Genomic DNA, 19,544 nt, shown 5'->3' with positions numbered 1-19,544 from the left:
ACCTCCTGTGGGATGCAAAGATCTACAGCAGTAACATAGCACCAGCAGTACGTCCGCAGCTGAAAGAAGAGGTGGGAATTCGTCTGCTTTGACACAGCCCCAAGAAATTTGCATCAGCCCTAGCGGTAGTACTCATTACCAGTAAGGGACTTTTTCCCCTCCCTTCTGTATGTTCTTCATTTATCCATGCTCTTCTATTGGTCAGGTATCTATTTTGGAATAAATCTCTGCAAGCCTGTAACTAATCTATGGCAAGAACAAGTGCAATTTAGCTTCCTAAAGGCAAGGTATCTACTTCAAGACAAAAACTGAACCATGCTTCAAAAAGGTGTTTTTACTTCTTTGAAATATTGATAGCAACAAGTAGACATAGGACAGAACGTGTTATTTTACTTACAAATGTTCTTTGAAGCTGAAAAAATTGTCCCTAACATAAGTCAATGTTCAGCTAAGTCTGATCTCAGTCCTGTTGCCAACGCAAAAGAGACACTAATCAAAGATCATAGCTTTTGAAGGTTCTGCAGAAAAGCTGTAAACAGAAACAGCTGATCTTCAAAGAACCCTTCCAGATCTTAAGGATTCTGTGATTCCATGGCCCAAGATAAATGACTACACCACTTTAACACAGAGCAGTAATGAGGCCTAATCCTGAATAGGTGCTCAATGCTTCTCAGCTGCTAATAAACAACATAAGTCTAATAGCAATCTAACTGCAGCACTGTACAGAGACTTGATACCATCTCCTTCATTCATTATGTGTCAGTGAGCTGGAGTTTTAGTTTAGTTTTTAAGGAAGAGAAAGCCTTCAAGCAGTCCCAAACACCTCTGCAAGAACCACCCAGTCATGCTTTGCTGAGAAGTTTGTTAACAAGCAGTGAGAATGCAGCAAGCAGAGGATCTTCAATAGGGATGCAGAGTGAACCAGAACAAGACAAAGATTACAAGTTGCCTTGCCAGCCTCCTTGAACTTTCAGGCCATATGTTAATGGCTACATTCAGGAAATGTGTTTAGTCTTCCTACAGAGAAGATATCATCTCACCAAATGAAAAAAGACTGTGGTGTAGTATTTGATTTGCACATCCTCTGAGATGTTGGAAACTAATGGAAAAAGGACACAGTGAAGGAAGACTGATTATATTGGTCTTCTGTAAGACAGAAAAGAATGCTGCTAGGAGAAGAGAATTATCTCTGTATAATTGTGAAGTTAAATCTACAGCAAATTTGTTGCAGCTACACTCAAGTGGCACACACTTAGGTATCAGAGCTCTGGGAAACAATGGTCTGCCTCTGGGATGCAAGTCTGCCACCCCAATGTGACCTATAAACTCTTATGGACATATGTAGATGAGATATTTAACATCAAAATCCACTTTTAAATACATATGCCAAATTAAGTACGAAGTAGATGCTTCTATCCTTCATACATACAGTAGCTGTGACAGGAATAAAATATACAAAAAGGTCCCAGCCTGTTTTCTTTAAGAATCAGCAGTGAACACTTTCCTCCCTGAAAAAGGAGGCATCGATGCATAGAGATAGTAAAATCCAAGCACTATTTCTACTAGACATTATTTTGAGAAGACTACATTGGTTAATGTGAACTTGAAATTAGAATTCAATTAGGAAAAAAAAAATAAAAATGGTATTATAGCATCATCCTCTCTTCAGAGATGCACAAAAGTAGTCAAGGCCTAGAATGTATTTAGTTAGCAACTCACTTTGTCTTATCTAAGTAACATTTAATAGTTTATCCAGTATTAAAAAAAAACCAAAAAAAAAAAACAACCAACCAGCACCTTTTCTTAATCTCAGCACCTTATACAATAATAGGCACCTGAACAGATACACAAATACAGCAAAAGAACTCATCTGACTCGCACCCCTGCGAAGCCCACCAAAATAACCAGACCAAAATAAGACATCCATTCGGCAGAAGGACTTGGTTCTCTTTTTGGCAGTTTCTTTTAACTTCAAAACAAACAAACAAAAGAGGAAGAGCTGTATGGGAATCAAAGAATCAAGCTCAAGATAGTCACAAAAAATAAATGATGTATTTTTCCTCCATAGATCAAAACCATAACAAAAGCAAGACAATTGTATCAAAGTTCAGTGTCCAGACTTTTTTTTCTGTAATACAAAAAGAGATATTGCAACTACTTTACTGCTCAAGAACTTCCTTGTTCAAGCTGCTGAATTCTTCTCTCACTGAAGTTTTGTCAGTAACTTTCTTTAAACCACAACGTACAAAGAATTCTTTATCACCCTCCTCTTATCTAAAGCTCTTCTTTTGTTCTAGAACGTTTTGTTGCATGCTCCTCTATAAATTCACTCAAATGCTCTAAATCTCTATCACCGCCTTCAAATTTAATAGGATTGTTCTTCTTGTCCCTTGGAGCGAAGTAGATGGTAGGGAATCCTTCCACTTTGTAGTGATCATTTGTCACATCGTTGGCAGTAGCATCCATCTTGGCTATGACTAGATTTTTCTCATTCTTGTATTTTTTGCCTAGCTCAGTATACACTGGTTCTAGTTTCTTGCAGTGTCCACACCACGGGGCATAGAACTCTATGAGAACATCATTCTTTGGATCCATTACTATGGTATCAAAAGTTTTACCCACTACCACCTTCACAGGCCCTTTGTTATTTTTTGGCACTGGCTGTGACTTCACAATATGCTTCAGTTTTCCTAGGAGAAAGGATAACACACACCATTGTTAACTACAGTAAGAGCAATCCTTGTGTTTTCACTAAGAAAAAAAAAAGGTAGAAATACATCCTCACAACAAAGAAAAGCACTGCATTAGTAATCAATCTCAGCTCTGCAGGAAACACTGGCTAGCTTGCTGATGACATTTGATACCATAATCTTCTGAAAAAGGGTTAAGTTGCTTCACATTACCCTAGAAGCTTTCTCCCTCTGCTCATGAGTATCCAGCCATAATGTGATCAACAGTGATTTATGTATTACACTAGCCATGAATACAAACAATCACCTGACACTTCAAAGGTGAAAGAATGTTTTAGGCTTGCCACACACATTTGGTGTTAAAATACTGCTAAATGCCACAGCGCTGTTTAAACAGCAAACTTAATGAAGGTAAAGAAAAAAAAAAGGAGGGGAGATGAGGGAGGAAAAGAACATCCAGGAAGATTCAAGCCATAGAGCATTATAAGATTTCACATCAGCCGTAACATCAGAAGAATATGCACTGAAGGAAGAAGCAAAGCAAATGGTTTTTAGAAAAAGAAAATAAAAAAAATCCTTTACCTTTTTTGAATGCCAGCACAAACTGCCTGAGGACATCAGAGTCAAACTCTTCTGGCTCCATGGCATATTTCTTGCCACCTTCATCCAGAATGGCAACATTTACATCCTCTCCACTCTCAAGCAGACCTAGATCTTTTATTTCAGAAGAATAATCTTCCTCATCAGAAACAGCAAACACATATTCAGGGAAGTCCTTGGCTACTTCTAGGACTTTGCCTCTCCAGTACTGGGTAGCTGAAGAACCATAATGCAGCAGGATTAGTAAATTCTAGTTACTTATTTCTTGTTTCCTTCTAAAACAGAGGAACAGTAAACTTAACTTACCAACACGATAGTCAAAACTAAAGTCAACAGTATAATAGACCACCACTAGAGGACGCTTAGCATATCTTCTAGCATCATTGGAAGGCTTGCGATGACCAACTAGAGGTAAAGCATGTTTCACTACATGCTCTTTGATCTCCGATTCATCTGTAGAATGCTTTAAAACAACAAAAAACAAAAAAAGTGGGGACATCATGTAAGCAGTAATTCTGTTACACAGTACTGGAAACTACTATCGGTACATACATGAATAAGTAAGGGACAATAAGCAATGCCTGCATGATATTCTTACTCACTTTAATATCCAAAACATGCATCTTGGGCTCGTGCTTTGATTGAAACTTTTCCGGCTGCATGACAACCAGTTTTCCAGGAGATACTTTTAATAGTTTTGCAATCTCATTACTGAAGGTGTGATGGAACTTGTAATCTTCTCTTAGACTGTGAGCTAAAAGATTAAAATTAAGGAGAATTAAAAGTCACTAAGAACTGAATTGATGGCTTTCAACCAAAACCTTGGTGCTGCAAGGACAGTAACTCATGCAGGCACAGAACAATTCAGGGTCTTAGAGAACAGCTCTTGCCCCCAAACAGGGTGAGAAAACATAGTTTGAGAAATACTATTTGAATGCTACTCAACTGTGTACCTACTTAATGATTTAGAATTATTTAAATATTTATGTATATTATCTACTGTGACTTCAGTTACACATGCAAGATCTAGTAGAAGGGTATTTCCCCCCTGAGTAGAAATGGAAGATCACCCTTCAGTCTCTTTCTCTCTTTTCCCTTTTTAAAGCCTCCTTGCTGAATTCCGAGAATAAATAAAGGAACTTTCCATGCCCAAAGCTTTGAATAACAAGGCTCAACAAAACACACTTCTAATTTTAAACCATGCATTACCTGCTTCCTGATAGAGCTGATAAGCTTCATCAGTTTCTCCACTAAAAACACCAATGATAATGACATCATCTCCATCCTTCAGAAATTCCTGTACCTGTTTCGTAGCCTGAATCTGTTTAGATGGAGGACCAGCCTGTTCAATCATGTAGTCAACAATACCTGTTAGACAGAACAACACCCAAGAAGTTACTTAAATAATTATTGAACTGAAAGGTTTAGGCACTTCCTCTATAGAGAAGCTTAACAGTATTTTTCACATTGACACCTTCATTTTTGTGTAATCTTTTCAAAATAACCAACAAAGTTAACAAGAAAGTGGCCATAGTCTTCAAATGCTCCAGTTCTGGGTATTCTCTTTAAGGCTGGTTTCAAGAATTCTACATCTGTCAGCTGACCTTTCAAGTAACCCACCTTTCTGAAGTTTTAGACCCTTCACTGTCTCATAACCCTGCTATAAGACAGCATTCCACTTGGTTATTCATTATTTTTCTCTTATATTGCAAGCTAGTATTGAGCAATTCATCAATCCTTATGAGGCATTCAAGTGCAACTAACGAATGCCCGTTTACTCACACTGCCTGATTGCATATTTAAATTATTTTTATACTAAAGGGGCATAGGGTGATATTACAAAAATGAGAACTTTATACTGATGGCATATGTATACTCTATACAACTGTACATTTGAAATCAAGCCTTTAAAAAGATCAGGAGTCACAATACCGTATTTCTCTCGTGGACCACTGTAGTCGTAAGGTTTGCCTTTGCGAAAGATTTTCAGAGTTGGATAGCCAGTAACATCAAACTTCTTTGCAAGCTCAGTTTCAGCAGTGGCATCGACTTTAGCCAGAGGAATGGGAGGTGTGCGCTTGCTGAGCTCCTGGGCAGCCTTCTCATATTCTGGAGCAAGTCTTTTGCAGTGTCCACACCTAAGGAAGTAGGAGGGTGGAGGGCAGTTTTAGTAAGCCAGGTCCTGCTAGCTACCTTCTACCCCTGCAGTGGATGAGCTGCAAGTCTCTTCTGAAGATTCAGAAGAGGCATAATAGCAAAAAAGCTTCATCAATTGTATTCAGAACAGGTGCACTAGGAAAGCAGAGGCAACTGCCTTCTTGCTTACCATGGAGCATAGAATTCCACCAGAATTATGTCAGCATTATTCACAACATCATCAAAATTATCCTGGGTCAATACCAGAGTAGCTTCTGGTGGAGGGGTCCAATTGGGGTCAGAAATCTCCTTGACTTTGGCTACAATTGCTGAAAAACAGTTCAATAGCTCAGTTATGAAGTTTGATATACTACAGAAATGATAGTGCAAACACAACAATTTATATCAAATTATTAAACAAATTATTAGCAAATTACTACACAAATTCCATTCTAAGCAGACAGAAAAGGGAGTCTTTCTCACTGAAATGAAGCTGGACATATTCATTAAGTGAAAAATATGTGCTTTTATGTCCACTGACAATTTATAGATGTGGTGTTTCCTACAGTTCAATCCCTCAACAAGCACAATACCACCTCCTTTAATCAGGCCATTGTTCAGGAAGTCTTCCATGACTAAGAGCTACTTAGCTCTACTACCAACAAAACTGTGTCCTCTAGCACACAGGCTTTAGATGATCAGGCAAAATTTTAGCCTTCATAATATTATTCTACTTAAGATAACAGAACTTGAAGACGTAGCCCTTGATAATAATTTCCTCAAGCAGGAAGACCAGACATTTCTTTGCTTTGTTACAATGAACTGCAAAGCACCAGTGCTTACCGTCTTCTGTTCGAGAACCATCATAGTCAACAGGCTGGCCTTTTTTCAGGATTTTAATGGTTGGGTAACCACTGACATCAAAACGACTTGCTAGTGCAGTGGCCGCAGTAGCATCAATTTTGGCAACTGGAATAGGAGGGTCATTTTCCTTCAGGGTTTTGGCTATCTTTTCATACTCGGGAGCAAACTGCTTGCAATGCCCGCACCTGTCAAAGGAATACATACATAGAAATACAAATGCAAGACAGGCATGGAGGAATATTTTGCTACTCTGCATTTCCAGAAGGCCTTCTGCCAGATGTTCACATCAACAACCTGACACTATTTGTCCTGCTTTATTTTCAGATCTGGGAAGAAGTGGGGGCGGGAGGAAGAGGGGAAGGTCAGGGAGGGACAATGCTGGGCAAGAGAAACTATAGCCAGGTACTGTTTGCACAAATCCCAACCTTTTCTTTTTCCACTCCCCATTCAAAAGATTCTAAGTTTCAAAGCCAAAGTAAAAAAGTTTAGTAATTACTTTTACAAAGTTGCAAACCTTGTACTGTGCTTCTCCTCCCTTCCCCCAGATACCATGTCACTCACTTCAGCTTCTCCCTAGTCTGGGTTCATCTTCTCTACATGGTATCCTAAATTCAAACTAAAGAGAAAAGTGAACCAGAAGTTAATTGGGCCTTATTGAATTTCACCTCAAACCCATATTTGTATCAGAGGACCTGCTCTACTCAGAATTCTCTGGGAAGAACAGAAGCTACTGCTGAAGAAGCTGGCACAACAGGGGTATCAGCATACAAAAAAAATGAGTACAGTATGATAAACTAAAGACAAAGGAAAACAAAGATAGAAACTAGCATGTAGCAGCCTGTATTCTTTAGTCTCTCAACTGGGAGGAGGGAGCATAGAAGAAGAAAAAAAAAGATGCTAGTCTGTGGTGGTTACACATTCTTATGCTAAGTTTCACATTCAGTTTTCATGCTAGCAAACTACAACTACCAAACAGGGACAGTTTTAATTAATACCAGTCTCATCACTCAAAGCCTACTTCAAGCAACAACATATTCCTCCCCTCTTCCATTCCAACACTAGCACAAACTAATCACCTTGATTGCAAACATTTACTCTTGCTTTTCCCTTTAATACTCCTATTACTTTTGCCCATAAGAACACAAGAGAAAATGCATTCTGCCTAAAGGACTTTGTATCCATGATAGCACCCCATAGTACTCTGGTGTTATTCAGTGTACATCAGTACCACAGCAATACACAAGGCATTATTCAAACTAGTAATATGAAAGAGTGATGTCCTCACATCATAACATCCTTCGAACAAGGACACAGACACCAACTTCTGAAGGACAACTTCTAGCCAGGGAAGTTTTCTCCATTTATGCGAGCACAAGTTCTTGGTAGGCCAACAGGTCAAGATAGAACGCTGCCAAGCCACATCATATGACCTTTCTGGGGCTGACTGAGATCATCTCTGCTCTCCAACAGGTGCAGAGCAGAGATAGAGCCAGGATAGTGCTGCCCTTGGCACAGGAGCCCTCAGCACAAGTGATGCAAGTCTTTTCCAGCCTTGGTGATTCTATGACTCTGAATGATCTCTGTGACACTTGTGACAGACGTGTGCTCTTATGCTACAAAAGCAAAGGGACCTCCAGAACCATTTCCTGCCCTGGAAAACAGCACAGTACAGCACTATCCCCATAGTTTAAAACCAGTCACGATCCAAATACCTGCTTTTAACACAGCAGTTGACTTGTGAAAAAATGCCATCAAGTCTTTCTCACTCCTAAGAACCATTCCAATAAAGACAGCTGGGAAAAAAAAAAATTAAAAAAAATAGAAACAAACAAGCAACTACTTCTACCTCAAAATCAACAACCTCCCAAGCTCACTTTCTAGGATTGCATATTGACAAAGAAGCTCCTAGCACCCATCTCACTCTGCACTTAAGGAGGTATTGTGATACCTCCATGCAAACCCACCATGGTGCGTAGAACTCCAGGAGCACAGTGTCCTTGTCTGCAGTAAAGATGTCAAAGTTTGCATCATTCAAGACTAACACACCATTTTCTTCTTTAACTTCATAATTATCGTCATCATCATCATCTTCTTCTTCATCATCATCACCATCATCAACTTCTTGTATAACAGATTCTAGAAAAGTAAAATGTAAAAAAAAAAAAAATAAATCAGTATTGATTAGGTTGTGTTAAGTTTAATGTTAAAATAAGTCTATCAATTTAATAACAGATTAAGTACACCTTACCACTTGAAGTATAAAAACAGGTTAATTCATTCCTCCTTTACATAGGAGAGCTGCCCAAGTTTACAAAGTAACTGGACTCAGGTGTTTGACCTGCTCCATTCCATTTCCACAAAGGCTGTGTCAGCATTACCCAAGTCTCAGTACATACTTTGCTCTCCAAAGCAAGTTAGAAGAGACACAGGGAGAATTAACACATTCCAACCTATGCATCAACTGCTAATAAAGCATGTTGGTATTTTGCTGATACATAGGGAAGCAGGACACCAGATATGCTTCCTTGAGCAAGACTGCCACAGAGTTGATATCCAATTTCAGACTTGTTGAGTGAGTGCAAGATAACAACATCATCACAGAGCATCCCCAAAACTCCAACCCATCATGTGTGGAGATGTGAGGCACCCTCCTGAAATAAATGGAGTCAGAACTGCCTTCAAGAAATTCAGGGGAGGCCTCTGGCTTAGGACCTCCAATTCAAAACAGGTCTTTGGAGAAGACACTTGCTAAATTAGAAAAGCAGGGTTTACACATGAAATCTGGAGCCAAGACACATCAACCAGTTCAGTCTGCCTTGACTTGGAAGTTGAGACTGCTTCTCTAACATTTGATCGTTCACATCTTCTAAAGATTTTAGTCATAACTGCTATAATTCTAGTCAAATCTTACTGAGTGGCTTAAAGGAATTTCAGTCAGAGCAAAACTGATGAAAATACCTTATCCCTCATATAAATCACATGCCATTGAAACTAAGGACCTTCTTACCACTGGAAGCTCCAGCAATCAAAAAAAAAAAAAAAAAAACAATGAAAATTGAAGTTTCGTTCTTCAAAACAGCATACTATGTACATAAGTTTAGCTGGCTTTTGACTAAGTTGACTGCAGTAGGCAGTAGACAATGTACATGCAGTTCACTTGTTCAGGACAAGAATGCTGAAAATACTCCTCAGTTCACCTGGAATTTGAAATAAAAGAATTAGAAGTGTGTAATATCCAGTGGGAGGATACAAGCAATAAAAAGGAAGAATTCCCAGCCTATTCTTAGGACAAGTGCAAACCATAGACATTAAACATCTATATGGGAAACTGTTGATCACAGCCTGAACCTCTGATTAACCACCTGATGCAAGCAATGAGTCAGCTGCAGCGACACAGCTGAATTACCTTTTCAGCTGTGCTACCAGAAGGAGTGGAGCCTGGCTGCACCTCTCCTAGACCCCATTTAAGGGCTGACTACCACTAAGGTGGGATCTCTTTCTCTGGAGATTGCTCCTTTGTGGAGTTTACTGTGAACCTTCAACATCAGTGAGCATTTTCCATTTATCATAGATTATCTTTCTATCACAATAATCTTCTATATGAAACATCTGTTTAACATCTGTTTACCTATTGACTATACAATTGTACAATTGTATAACTGTACAACATCACATGCCATTAAACAGCAGCAATCATTTTTCCATGAGGAAAAAAAAAAAAGAAGTGCATAAGCTCTCACAAAACAATACACTCCTGCTAAAGATATGCTTAATTGGAATGCAACTTTGTATGATACTAAAATATTCAAGCCTGATGAGGTGAGAGATCACAGGAGATAATTTACCACACAACAAAAGTCACTTGGGATCAAGTTTCTCAGCAACTACTATTGCTTTATCTGATTGAAGCTAAACTTTACAACTGGACAACAGCTTCAGTGTTGCTGCCAGAACAGTTGCAGGGAAGTACTAAGCTTCCAGAGAGAACTACCAGGGCATTCATTTACACTAGGGAACACTATAGTGGGAAAGCCAGTTTTTCACAGAGCTCAGCAGTCAGAACTTCTAACAGTGCTCCGTAGTTCTGAGGGACATTTCACCACAGGATGTCCAAGGTTGGTCTGTGCCTGAACTCTCTCGCAGTGAGCTGTACCGTGCCTGTTGCTTTTCAAAGGAAAGCATGTCAGACTTGATTTGTACTGACAAAAAAATCTTAGCAAAATTTGTTAGTCAATTCTGCTCATGCAGCTCTGAACCTAACTATCAGGCTGCTACTCTTGCTTCTGCTCACAATGCTAACCTTCCTTCCTCAGTGAGAAGGCCTGGGCTGCCCTAACAGCAACACACTCAAGAGTCTGGAAAAGCAACAAAGATTCTGTACAAGTGAAGCACTAAACCACAAGATCAAACATATACCACTGAAGTAATTTTTCTATCTTTCACTGGAAGTAGCTGCATGCACGCCAACATGAAGCTTTTCTGACACGAATGTATTTAGGTCACTACACACAATACACACAAGCACTTCATCCTCCCAAAGGGGGGAAGTCATGAAACAGCTGGACTGCTGTCTGCCTCTTGCTGAAGCAGAGCACACATTTCTGGGAAGCCTACAAACTCATCCCCCTGGAATCCACAGCTTCACCAACACCTACCTACCTCTAATGCCAGTGCCAGGACTGAAGCTCTGCTTGAACTACTTGTCGTAAGGGACACTGAGACACCATTAAGAAATTTTACTCAGCATTAATGATATTTTAGGAGAACACTCATTGAATGAGGAACTGACACCTGATATGGCAGAAGTAGTAGTGCGCTAACACTCATTTTAAAACTTCACATATGTGGTGCTGACTGTCAGGCCTTTTTCAGGATGACAGGTTACTCTGAAACTAACCCACATGCTGGGCTTCACTGAACATGTGTATGCAAAGGGAGTAGCAGTCATGACCAGTCCACCATCAGCTCCAGCCTAGTCTTTCTGTAAGCAGGTTACTGCACTGCCCTAGTCAAAGTTCACACCCCAAGATTACAATGTAACAAGCTTGGCTGCATCTGAATTTTCAAACTCCTGAGAAATCAGTTCACATAAAGTTACTGCTTCACACAAAGTAAACGCGTTGTTGTCTCACACAAACCTGCGTTCCAAATGCAAACATCAGAACTGATAACCACGTGTTTTAACATCAAGACATTTAAAGTCCAGCTCAGGATTTGTACGCAACTGATACACAGCACAGAAATACAAAAACGACTCCAGTCGTGCAATGATTTGCGATCAGATTGAGCAAAGGAACGAATCCTCGCGCCTGCAATCCCTGGGGAGGGATTGTAGCCGGCTGGCAGCACGCAGGACAGCCCTGCCCGAGGAGCGGTGGCACTGGCCAGCGGCCCACTCTAACTGCGCAGGGCACAAAGGGACAGAAGAGCGGTGCAGCTTACAGGGAAGAAACAAGCACACAATTGATTCCGGAGAATAGCTTTTCTTGCTATAGTCCCAAGCCAGAAAGCTCAGCGCGCTGCTGCGGATGCAGTACCATGGACAAGCTTTTAGCCCTCATATACCAGGCTAGGCCTGGAAGCGCACCGCACAGGAGAGAAACCCGATACGAACGTTCTCCTGCAGGCTCCTGGCTGCCCGCTGACAACCGGCAGGAGAGCACAGCCCGGCCTTCCTACTGTGCTCACACTACGGCCGGCGCGGGAAGCACAGCGGAAATAAGCCCCTCACAGCTCATGGGAGGGATGCTTCATGCAAAACCCTCCTCCAAGTACGTCTCTTCCGCACACTGGCACTCAGCTAAAGCCGGAGGAGCTTCCTTTCAGCTAGTTTTGGGCAAGAAGAAACAAACCTCGGCGAAATCCAAAGACAACACGGAGAAACATAAAAACATCACTACCACACACCGACAGAAGAGCAAAGCCTTCTAGAGTGGCACAGAGCCGCTCTGCAAGGGGGTGAGACAGACGCTACTTCAGACGAGGCAACATGGACTAGCAGCCTGAACGTCCTGCACTCAGAGATGTGCAGGGCAGGCTGTGCGGCAAGGCCAGGCCGCACCCCGCCAGCATTAGCTCTTCCAAGGAAGGCAGCCAAGCGCTGGGCTACACCGAGTGATAGCGGCTCCGGCGCGCACGGCGGCCTCCGCCCTACGCAGCTCCCGGCTGGACCCCAGCGCCGCTCCCGCTGCTCGCTCACCTCCGCCGTCCTCCTGAGCCGCCAGCACAGCCAGCTGGGCTAACCCCAACAGCAGCAGCAGCCACAGCCCCTGCCGCCTCATATCGCCACACACAAAACAACACGACTCGGCTCCGCTCCGACCCTCCACAACTTTACGCACGCCGATTCACGGCAGGCTCCGCATAAAGACAAGCGCCTGCTCTGAGGTGCCTTCTCCTCATTGGCTGCCCGCGGACCTCCAACCACTGTCCGCCACGAGCAGCGGGCGCAGCCGCGCTCCAAGAGGCGACCGGGGAGGGGAGGGACTTCGCGGGGCCGGGACACAGCACCGATGCTCGGGATTGGCGAGTACTGCAAGGGGGTGGAAGCAAAGGGACAGGGGAGTGGAGAAGAGGAGAGTCAGCCAGTGAGGGTCCGCGGCGTGGGTGCTGCCTAAGGGAAGAAGGGTGGTGGAGCAGCTGGGTGATGGGTCGGTCAGTTTAGCAACGTGCTTGGACAAATCAGTGCTGTTTTGGAGTTATTATTTTCATTATCATAGCTTCTGATCCTTGAGCAGGTGGCGTAGGCTAAATTTGGTATGCAGCAGTTGTACTGTGAAGTAGTAATAGAATATTGTGGTAAGTAATTGTCTTCAACAGCTCAAAGTGCAGGCTTGTAAAATGAATGCTGTGATGTTAAGGATTGAGCAGATGTTGTGTTACTCTGAAGGATTACTGATGCATCTAGGTTGTCATTCAGCGTTTGTCTGTAGCAAACAGTTTGAGAAAAGACACTAATACCCTACTTTGTTCTCCATTAATCAGTTACAGTACAGGGGTCAGTTTTGACCCTCAACCCAGCGGCCAAACAAGTTTCTTCAGAAATACTGTAACTGATGCAAAAGCAACTTTTCAAATTACCAGTGAATTGCTACAGTCAGGAGGGGATCTTCTGTGAAACCTGGTCTGAAGAACTTGTTGATTTTATTTATTTAATTTAATATAGACATGCAGTGATATGATAGTCAGATTGGGCAATGTTTTGTTTAGGAAAAACTAAGATAATGGGAAGCCATTATTTAGAGGATGCTTACTGTTTGGTTAATGCAACCATTGAACTGAATGTTGTGTCTGTGTGTGAAATATTTATTGCCTTCTTCATCTGGGTTTGTAGGAAAAAGAGTGGCTATTGTAATCTGTTTATCCCAATGCAGTGGATGTTATCCACTGGGACAGTTGACCTGAGGTGTTCTGTCAGGCCTGATGTTGTTTAGACAGTCAGGAGACAAGTAAAAAAAGCTTGCAGAAAAGATGTGTGAACTGGAGAAGTGGTGATACTATCTCTTTAGACTGTTAGCATGTGAAATACAGGATTATAAAATATTTTAATTAGTTATAAATAGTTAAAAATAGTTTAACTTAAATAGCTAATAGTTATATTTCTTCTGTGATGGCTGAGTTTTACGGTGATTGCATTTTATCTCTATGCTTGTTAAACGAGTTGAAATATGAAATCAGTAAGTTTGCTGGACACTCAAGATGTGAAACACCATCATCCAGCTAGACAGTGAAAAAGGCAGTGCAGATAGTACAAATGTGGTGTTGGGGTTTGTTTGAACTGTATCTGCAAGACAGAAACCCTGTAACCCTTGTTCACATGAGGGCAGCCTGATTATCTGTCTGAGAGATTTGTGAAGATGTGGGTTAGTGTGTTACGGAAACTGGGATCTTGGGCAAGTCCTGTTAGATGAACAGGACCTTGGCAAAAAAGCACAATCTGATTGGTCTTCTAGGCTGGGGCAACAGAATTACACAGTGGGTCATAAGTAAGACACCAAGCAGAAACTTAATTATTCAGAGACCATCTGTGGTCTAGCTTGATGAAACTGTAAACTTTGTATAAGTGTACAGTACACTGAGCACTTGGAAAGAGTGTACTGGCTGTGTAGTTTTTCCAAAGGATACTTTTCTGTTCCCTAAAGGCTTGCATGCATGTAGGGGTGAGCAGAGGAGGCCAGAAATCCTGGACTAACTTGTACTGATCACAGCTCTGTGGCCTTTTGACAAGTACTTGTTCTTTGTCTGAATTAGCCACAAAACACAAACAAACAAACAAACAAAAAACAAACCCCAAACCCTCTTGTCAAGAGGGTCTCCAGGTGGAACAGATCCTTTAACAAGTGGGTAAGTACAAGGTGATCTATAGGTTAGGTGTGTGGATCATTGAATGGCACATGTCCACAGCATCATATCTGATGTGAGAAAATGGCCAAACTTGCAGGTCACTTCTGCTTCATACATCACTAGGGAACAAAGCACTGAAAATGTATGATCTCAGAATACCTATGGAGCAGTTCTGGATAAAATATATTTTTTTCTGATATAGTTGCTGTGCTGCAGAAAACTCCACATGTTAGCACACTTTGGCTATTTGAAAATGGACTACATTTTGTGATTATGTGTTTCTTATAACTTCTTAGTTTCTACCATTGCCAGACCAAGGTGATTCAGGATGAGACTGAATACTTCTAATCAATAATCTAAATTGTGTTAGCCTTCTTTTAGCCATTAGGGTTCAGAATAATCTGTATATCTGCCCCTAGCAAATAGCATTATAGATAGAGTTTACAGCAATGACATACTGAAGGGAGATACTTTGTTAATGCAAAACAGAAAAATATTATCTTGCAAGTTCATTTCAACATTGCAATGTTGAAAATCATAAGCAGGATCACTTTTGCATATGCTGTCAAGTTCCACAGAAATATGAGTTATTTCTGGATGTTTGGATGTTTTTCTCTTTCATTAACTGGAATAAATCAGTCTGCATAGATTTGTATCCTCAGAAACAAGCAGTCAGTCATACTCCTTAAACATATTTTCTTTAGGAATGTCTAGAGAGTGTCTTTCCTGTTGTTTTAAGTTGTCAATGTCTACCTTAAAATCTTCACAGAAGGTATCAGTGTTTTCCAGCACTAGTCAGTGGTGTACTGGCTTTATGCTGTACTGAAATTTTCCCCTTCAAAAGGCGATCTTGGAGCAAGTCACTGTGTGTACATTGTTCTGCAAATTCCATGGGGTGCTGTCATTGATATTTGTGGAAGAGATGTGCAGCAGTAAGTGACAAAGAAGAAAATGCCAGTATTCTTCTCCAGAAGTCATGAAAATTGACAAACTAATCTACATCAATCTAGCTTTTGCTATTAAACTCTATTACAATCTCAAAAATGGATTTGTACCTACTTGGCTTTTCACAGCCTAATAAATAAGAGTGGTGACTTACAAGGATACTGAGTAGTTACAGCAGTCCCATTTATGTGATAGCTGCTTTAAGTCATAATTCTTAATATCACAAAGTGATACTGATTGATACTGGCCTGAGTAGAGGTGCAAGAAATTAAGTTACTGTTTTCAAATATGAAGGCTGCTCTGAAGGTATTGCCTTCTATTTTATTATGTTGAACTACTACATCAGGGTGGAAGTTAGAGGCATGTCAGTAGAGGTTAAACCTTCCCACCAATATTCTGTTACATTTTGTTGCAGTGTGATAGATGACAGTAGAGAATCATTCTAACAAAATGATGTCTGATATGGAAGCATGTATGAAGCAAAAATGCTTGTGTTTCTTATTGTGGAAAAATGTCACACAGTGATATTTGTGGATGCTTTCTGAACATTTCTGGAGACCAGACAGTGAATATTAGCACAGTGAGGTAGTGGATGATGCATTTCAGCAGTAGCAAGAGTGGGTCACCTTTGCTGGTTCGCAAAGCACAGCATGCAGGCTCTTATTCGTTGCTGCTGAAAATGCATAGCTAATGGTGGTGACTTTGCTGAAAATAGTATTTTGTAAGCGAAAATTTGCTCTATCAAATATTGTTATTGTGCTCTTTGTATCTGTTATAGTTTCCATGTAAATAAATAGGAGGCATTACTTTTGGAGAGGCCTACATACAAATGTTATACTTTGGTGCTATAGTAAATATCTGATCATTCTTAAAGGATTGGAAAAATCCTTGTAATACAATATGTGCAACTGAAGTACTGTGTTGGACCGTGATGCACAGCATTTTCAGTAGGACTGGGGAAGTCCAGTTATTCTTCCTGTGCTTTATTTGAATAAAGTGTTTGTTCCTTACAGTGTGAGCTGAAGGTGCTGTTAATCCCACCCACTGGAAGTCTAAACTAGGGATCAAAATGCTACAAATGCACACCTGACATTGCAATATATGTATATTTCTGAATCATTTGAAGAGAATGCTCTTAAAACTTGTTTAAAACACACACACACACAAAGCAGGTTGAGTTGTGAAATCTCACTTATTTGATCATAGAATCATCGAATGGCTTGGGTTAGAAGGCACCTCAGAGGCTGTCTTGTTCCAAAGTGTGAGCAGGGTTGCCAGCTGACAGATCATGTTGCCCTGGGCATCATTCAACTTGGCCTGGCATGTTTCCAGGAATGGGGCATCACAGCCTCTTTGCACAGCCGGTTCCAGCAATTAACCATGCTCTTAATGAAAAATTTCCCCCAACATCTAATCTAAATCTCCTCTCCTTTAGTTTAAAACCATTCCCCCTTGTCCTATCACTATCTACCCATGTAACAAGTCGATTTCTTTCCTGTTTATAAGCTCCCAGCTTGTCTTTGTAGGAGAGATGCTCCAGTCCTGTGATAATCTTCATAGCCTTCCTCTGGACCCATTCTAGAAGCTTCTCATCTTGTGTTGGGGCCCCTTGACCTGGACGCAGTATTCCAAGGGGGTCTCACAAGGTTAGAATAGAGAGGGACAATCACCTCCCTTTCTCTGCTAGTCTCCCCTCTTTTAATGCAGCCTAGCAATACTGTTAGCCTTCTGGGCTGTAAGTGTGCAATGTTGGCTCATGTCACATTTTGCATCTAGCAGGACCCCTAAGTTCTTTTCTGCAGGGCTGCTCTCAATGACTTCTTCTCCCAGTCTGTGCATGTATGTGGGATTGCCCTGACCCAAGTACAGCACCTTGCTCTTGGTCTTATTGAACCTTATCATGTTCTTGTGGACTTGCTTGTCAGGTCTGTCCAGCCCCCTGTGGATGGCACACTTTCTATGATATCAACTGTACCACCCAGCTCGGTGTCATCCACAAACTGGCTGAGGCTGCAGTCAGTCCCTTGGTCTATGTCACTAATAAAGAAGCTCAAGTGTTCCCAAAGCCAACCCCTGAAGGACAGCACTGATCACTGGCTTCCACCTGAACACAGAGAAATTGACAACATCCAACCAATTCCTTATCCACTAAATAGTCCCTCTTACAAAGTCATATCACTCCAATTTAGAGATGAGGAGGTGTTGTGATACCACGTCAAAGGCCTTGCAGAAGTCCAGGTTCCCCTTTTTTTCTATTCTCCATCATAGAAGACCACCAGACTGGTCAGGTATGACCTTCCCTTGATGAAGCCAAGCCAGCTATCTCAGAGCACTTTCTTGTCCCTCAGGTACCTGATATACAATTGTAATCTCAAGTTGGAACAATAAATACTCTTCTGTTCCCTGCCCCTGAGAACTTCAAACCTGGAACCCAGAACATAATATGGCTATGGGAAGTATAAGTGAGGCCAAAATGGTGCAGCCTACTTGAACCATGGGGGATGATTATTAGAAGGGTGACAGATTGTAAACTATAAGCAATTGGAGCATAGTCATCAGAAATTGTAATACGCACCCTAACTTTCAATGTGAAGGAACTATAATAATATCTCTATGGCAGGTCAGAACCTCCCCTTTGGTGCCTGATAGAGTTACTCAAACTAACTGGGCCAAAGAGCATGGTATAAAATGCCTGGACGTGGCCCCACCCAAAGCAGAAATTTTGATGCAGAACAGGAATATGGCATGTATTTATCATGGAGGACAGACCTGCCTCTCTTAGTTCCAGTTGAACATCTATTCTACTCCCCTGAGACTTGTGACTCACGAGGATGATCAACAGAGGCAGAAGCAGAAAGAATTCCAGTGTTACTGAAGAATTACCATAGTATCTTGTTCTTCAGTGATATTTAATGACAGCCTTCTTGAACACCTCTTGCAAAATAAGCCAGAAGAATATATAATAGAAAACTATGAACTCTCTAGGTTGTGTACAATTTACACAAATGTTTAGTAAAAAAAATTATCACAACAGAAGAATAAATGGAAAATGCTCACCAATGTTGAAGGTTCACAGTAAACTCTACAAAAGAACAACCTCCAGAGAAAGAAAGCCTGCCCTAGAGGTGGACAGCCCTTAAATGAGTTCTGGGAAAGGTGAAGCCAAGCTCCACCCCTTCTGGTAGCACAGCTGAATTATCTTCACTGGTGCTCCCGCAGCTGACTCATTGCTTGCCTCAGATGGTTAATCAGAGGTTCAGGCTGTGATCAACGATTTCCTATACGGGTTGCAAAGTGAAAAGTTGTATCAACATCACATCAGAAAATAACATCAGCACAGCAGCAAATTTTATCTCCTTGCAACTGCAATTGTGAACAGACTGTAACAAATAGCTTGACTCCAATATTCTCAATCATTGGTTTACACTGTGAAGGGGTGGAGCATATGAGAACTGTTAGGTCATGGCCTGAATCTGTGATTGAGGATGTGGTGGCATGTAGCCAGGCCAGGGAGCACAGGTGGAAGCAATTCACTATGTGACTGGAAGGGAGAGGAGCTAGCTAAGGTCCCCTAACTTTATTTAAGGGCTGACAGCTACCTCCTCTGGAGTGTTTGGTTAGTCCTGATCCTGAGGAAGGGGTAAGCTATTCCTTCTTTCTTACAGGATGGTGACCTGCTTATCTTGAGTGATCTAAACTGGTTTAAAGCAGATGTATCCGCTTTCTCCTGTCTGCATATGCTAGTTTACTGTAGACTAGACTGAGGTAAGGAAGACAGATTATTTGTGATTTTCTTACTGAATTTAATGATCTCTAAATTTATAATATCTCTTCTCTTTGTAAAGTCAATCTTTGAGGTGTTTTTATCATTCTTATATCTGACTTTTGTTCTCCTACTTTATTCTATGTTAATCCTATATTTTTCTACATTGTTTGGTGTAAACATAATTTTCAGTTAAAAGGGTT

At 41.2% G+C, this 19,544-nt stretch overlaps 1 protein-coding gene and 1 long non-coding RNA gene across 2 annotated transcripts in view; one reads left to right on the top strand and one right to left on the bottom strand.

The window, feature by feature from the left end:
• Window positions 1–1,926: 1,926 nt before the first annotated feature.
• PDIA4 (protein disulfide isomerase family A member 4) lies at window positions 1,927–12,701 on the bottom strand. Its single transcript, XM_015854211.2, has 10 exons — window positions 12,490–12,701; window positions 8,255–8,426; window positions 6,270–6,475; window positions 5,617–5,755; window positions 5,223–5,428; window positions 4,500–4,658; window positions 3,893–4,044; window positions 3,597–3,753; window positions 3,273–3,506; window positions 1,927–2,690 (listed from the first exon to the last, which is right to left on the bottom strand). Exons 1-10 carry the CDS (start codon window positions 12,569–12,571, stop codon window positions 2,275–2,277), a joined length of 1,923 nt encoding a protein of 640 aa, XP_015709697.1. The 5' UTR covers window positions 12,572–12,701; the 3' UTR covers window positions 1,927–2,274.
• A 150-nt stretch (window positions 12,702–12,851) lies between these two features.
• The window catches only part of LOC107309419, a 36,156-nt gene continuing 29,463 nt past the window's right edge, over window positions 12,852–19,544 (top strand). Inside the window, exon 1 of the long non-coding RNA XR_001553174.2 lies at window positions 12,852–13,088. This is a non-coding gene — a long non-coding RNA (uncharacterized LOC107309419). The remainder of the gene's footprint in view (window positions 13,089–19,544) is intronic.

This window comes from Coturnix japonica, chromosome 2 (genome assembly GCF_001577835.2).
Source record: "Coturnix japonica isolate 7356 chromosome 2, Coturnix japonica 2.1, whole genome shotgun sequence".
Taxonomy (NCBI): domain Eukaryota; kingdom Metazoa; phylum Chordata; class Aves; order Galliformes; family Phasianidae; genus Coturnix; species Coturnix japonica.
This window is presented reverse-complemented; position numbering and strand designations above follow the sequence as displayed.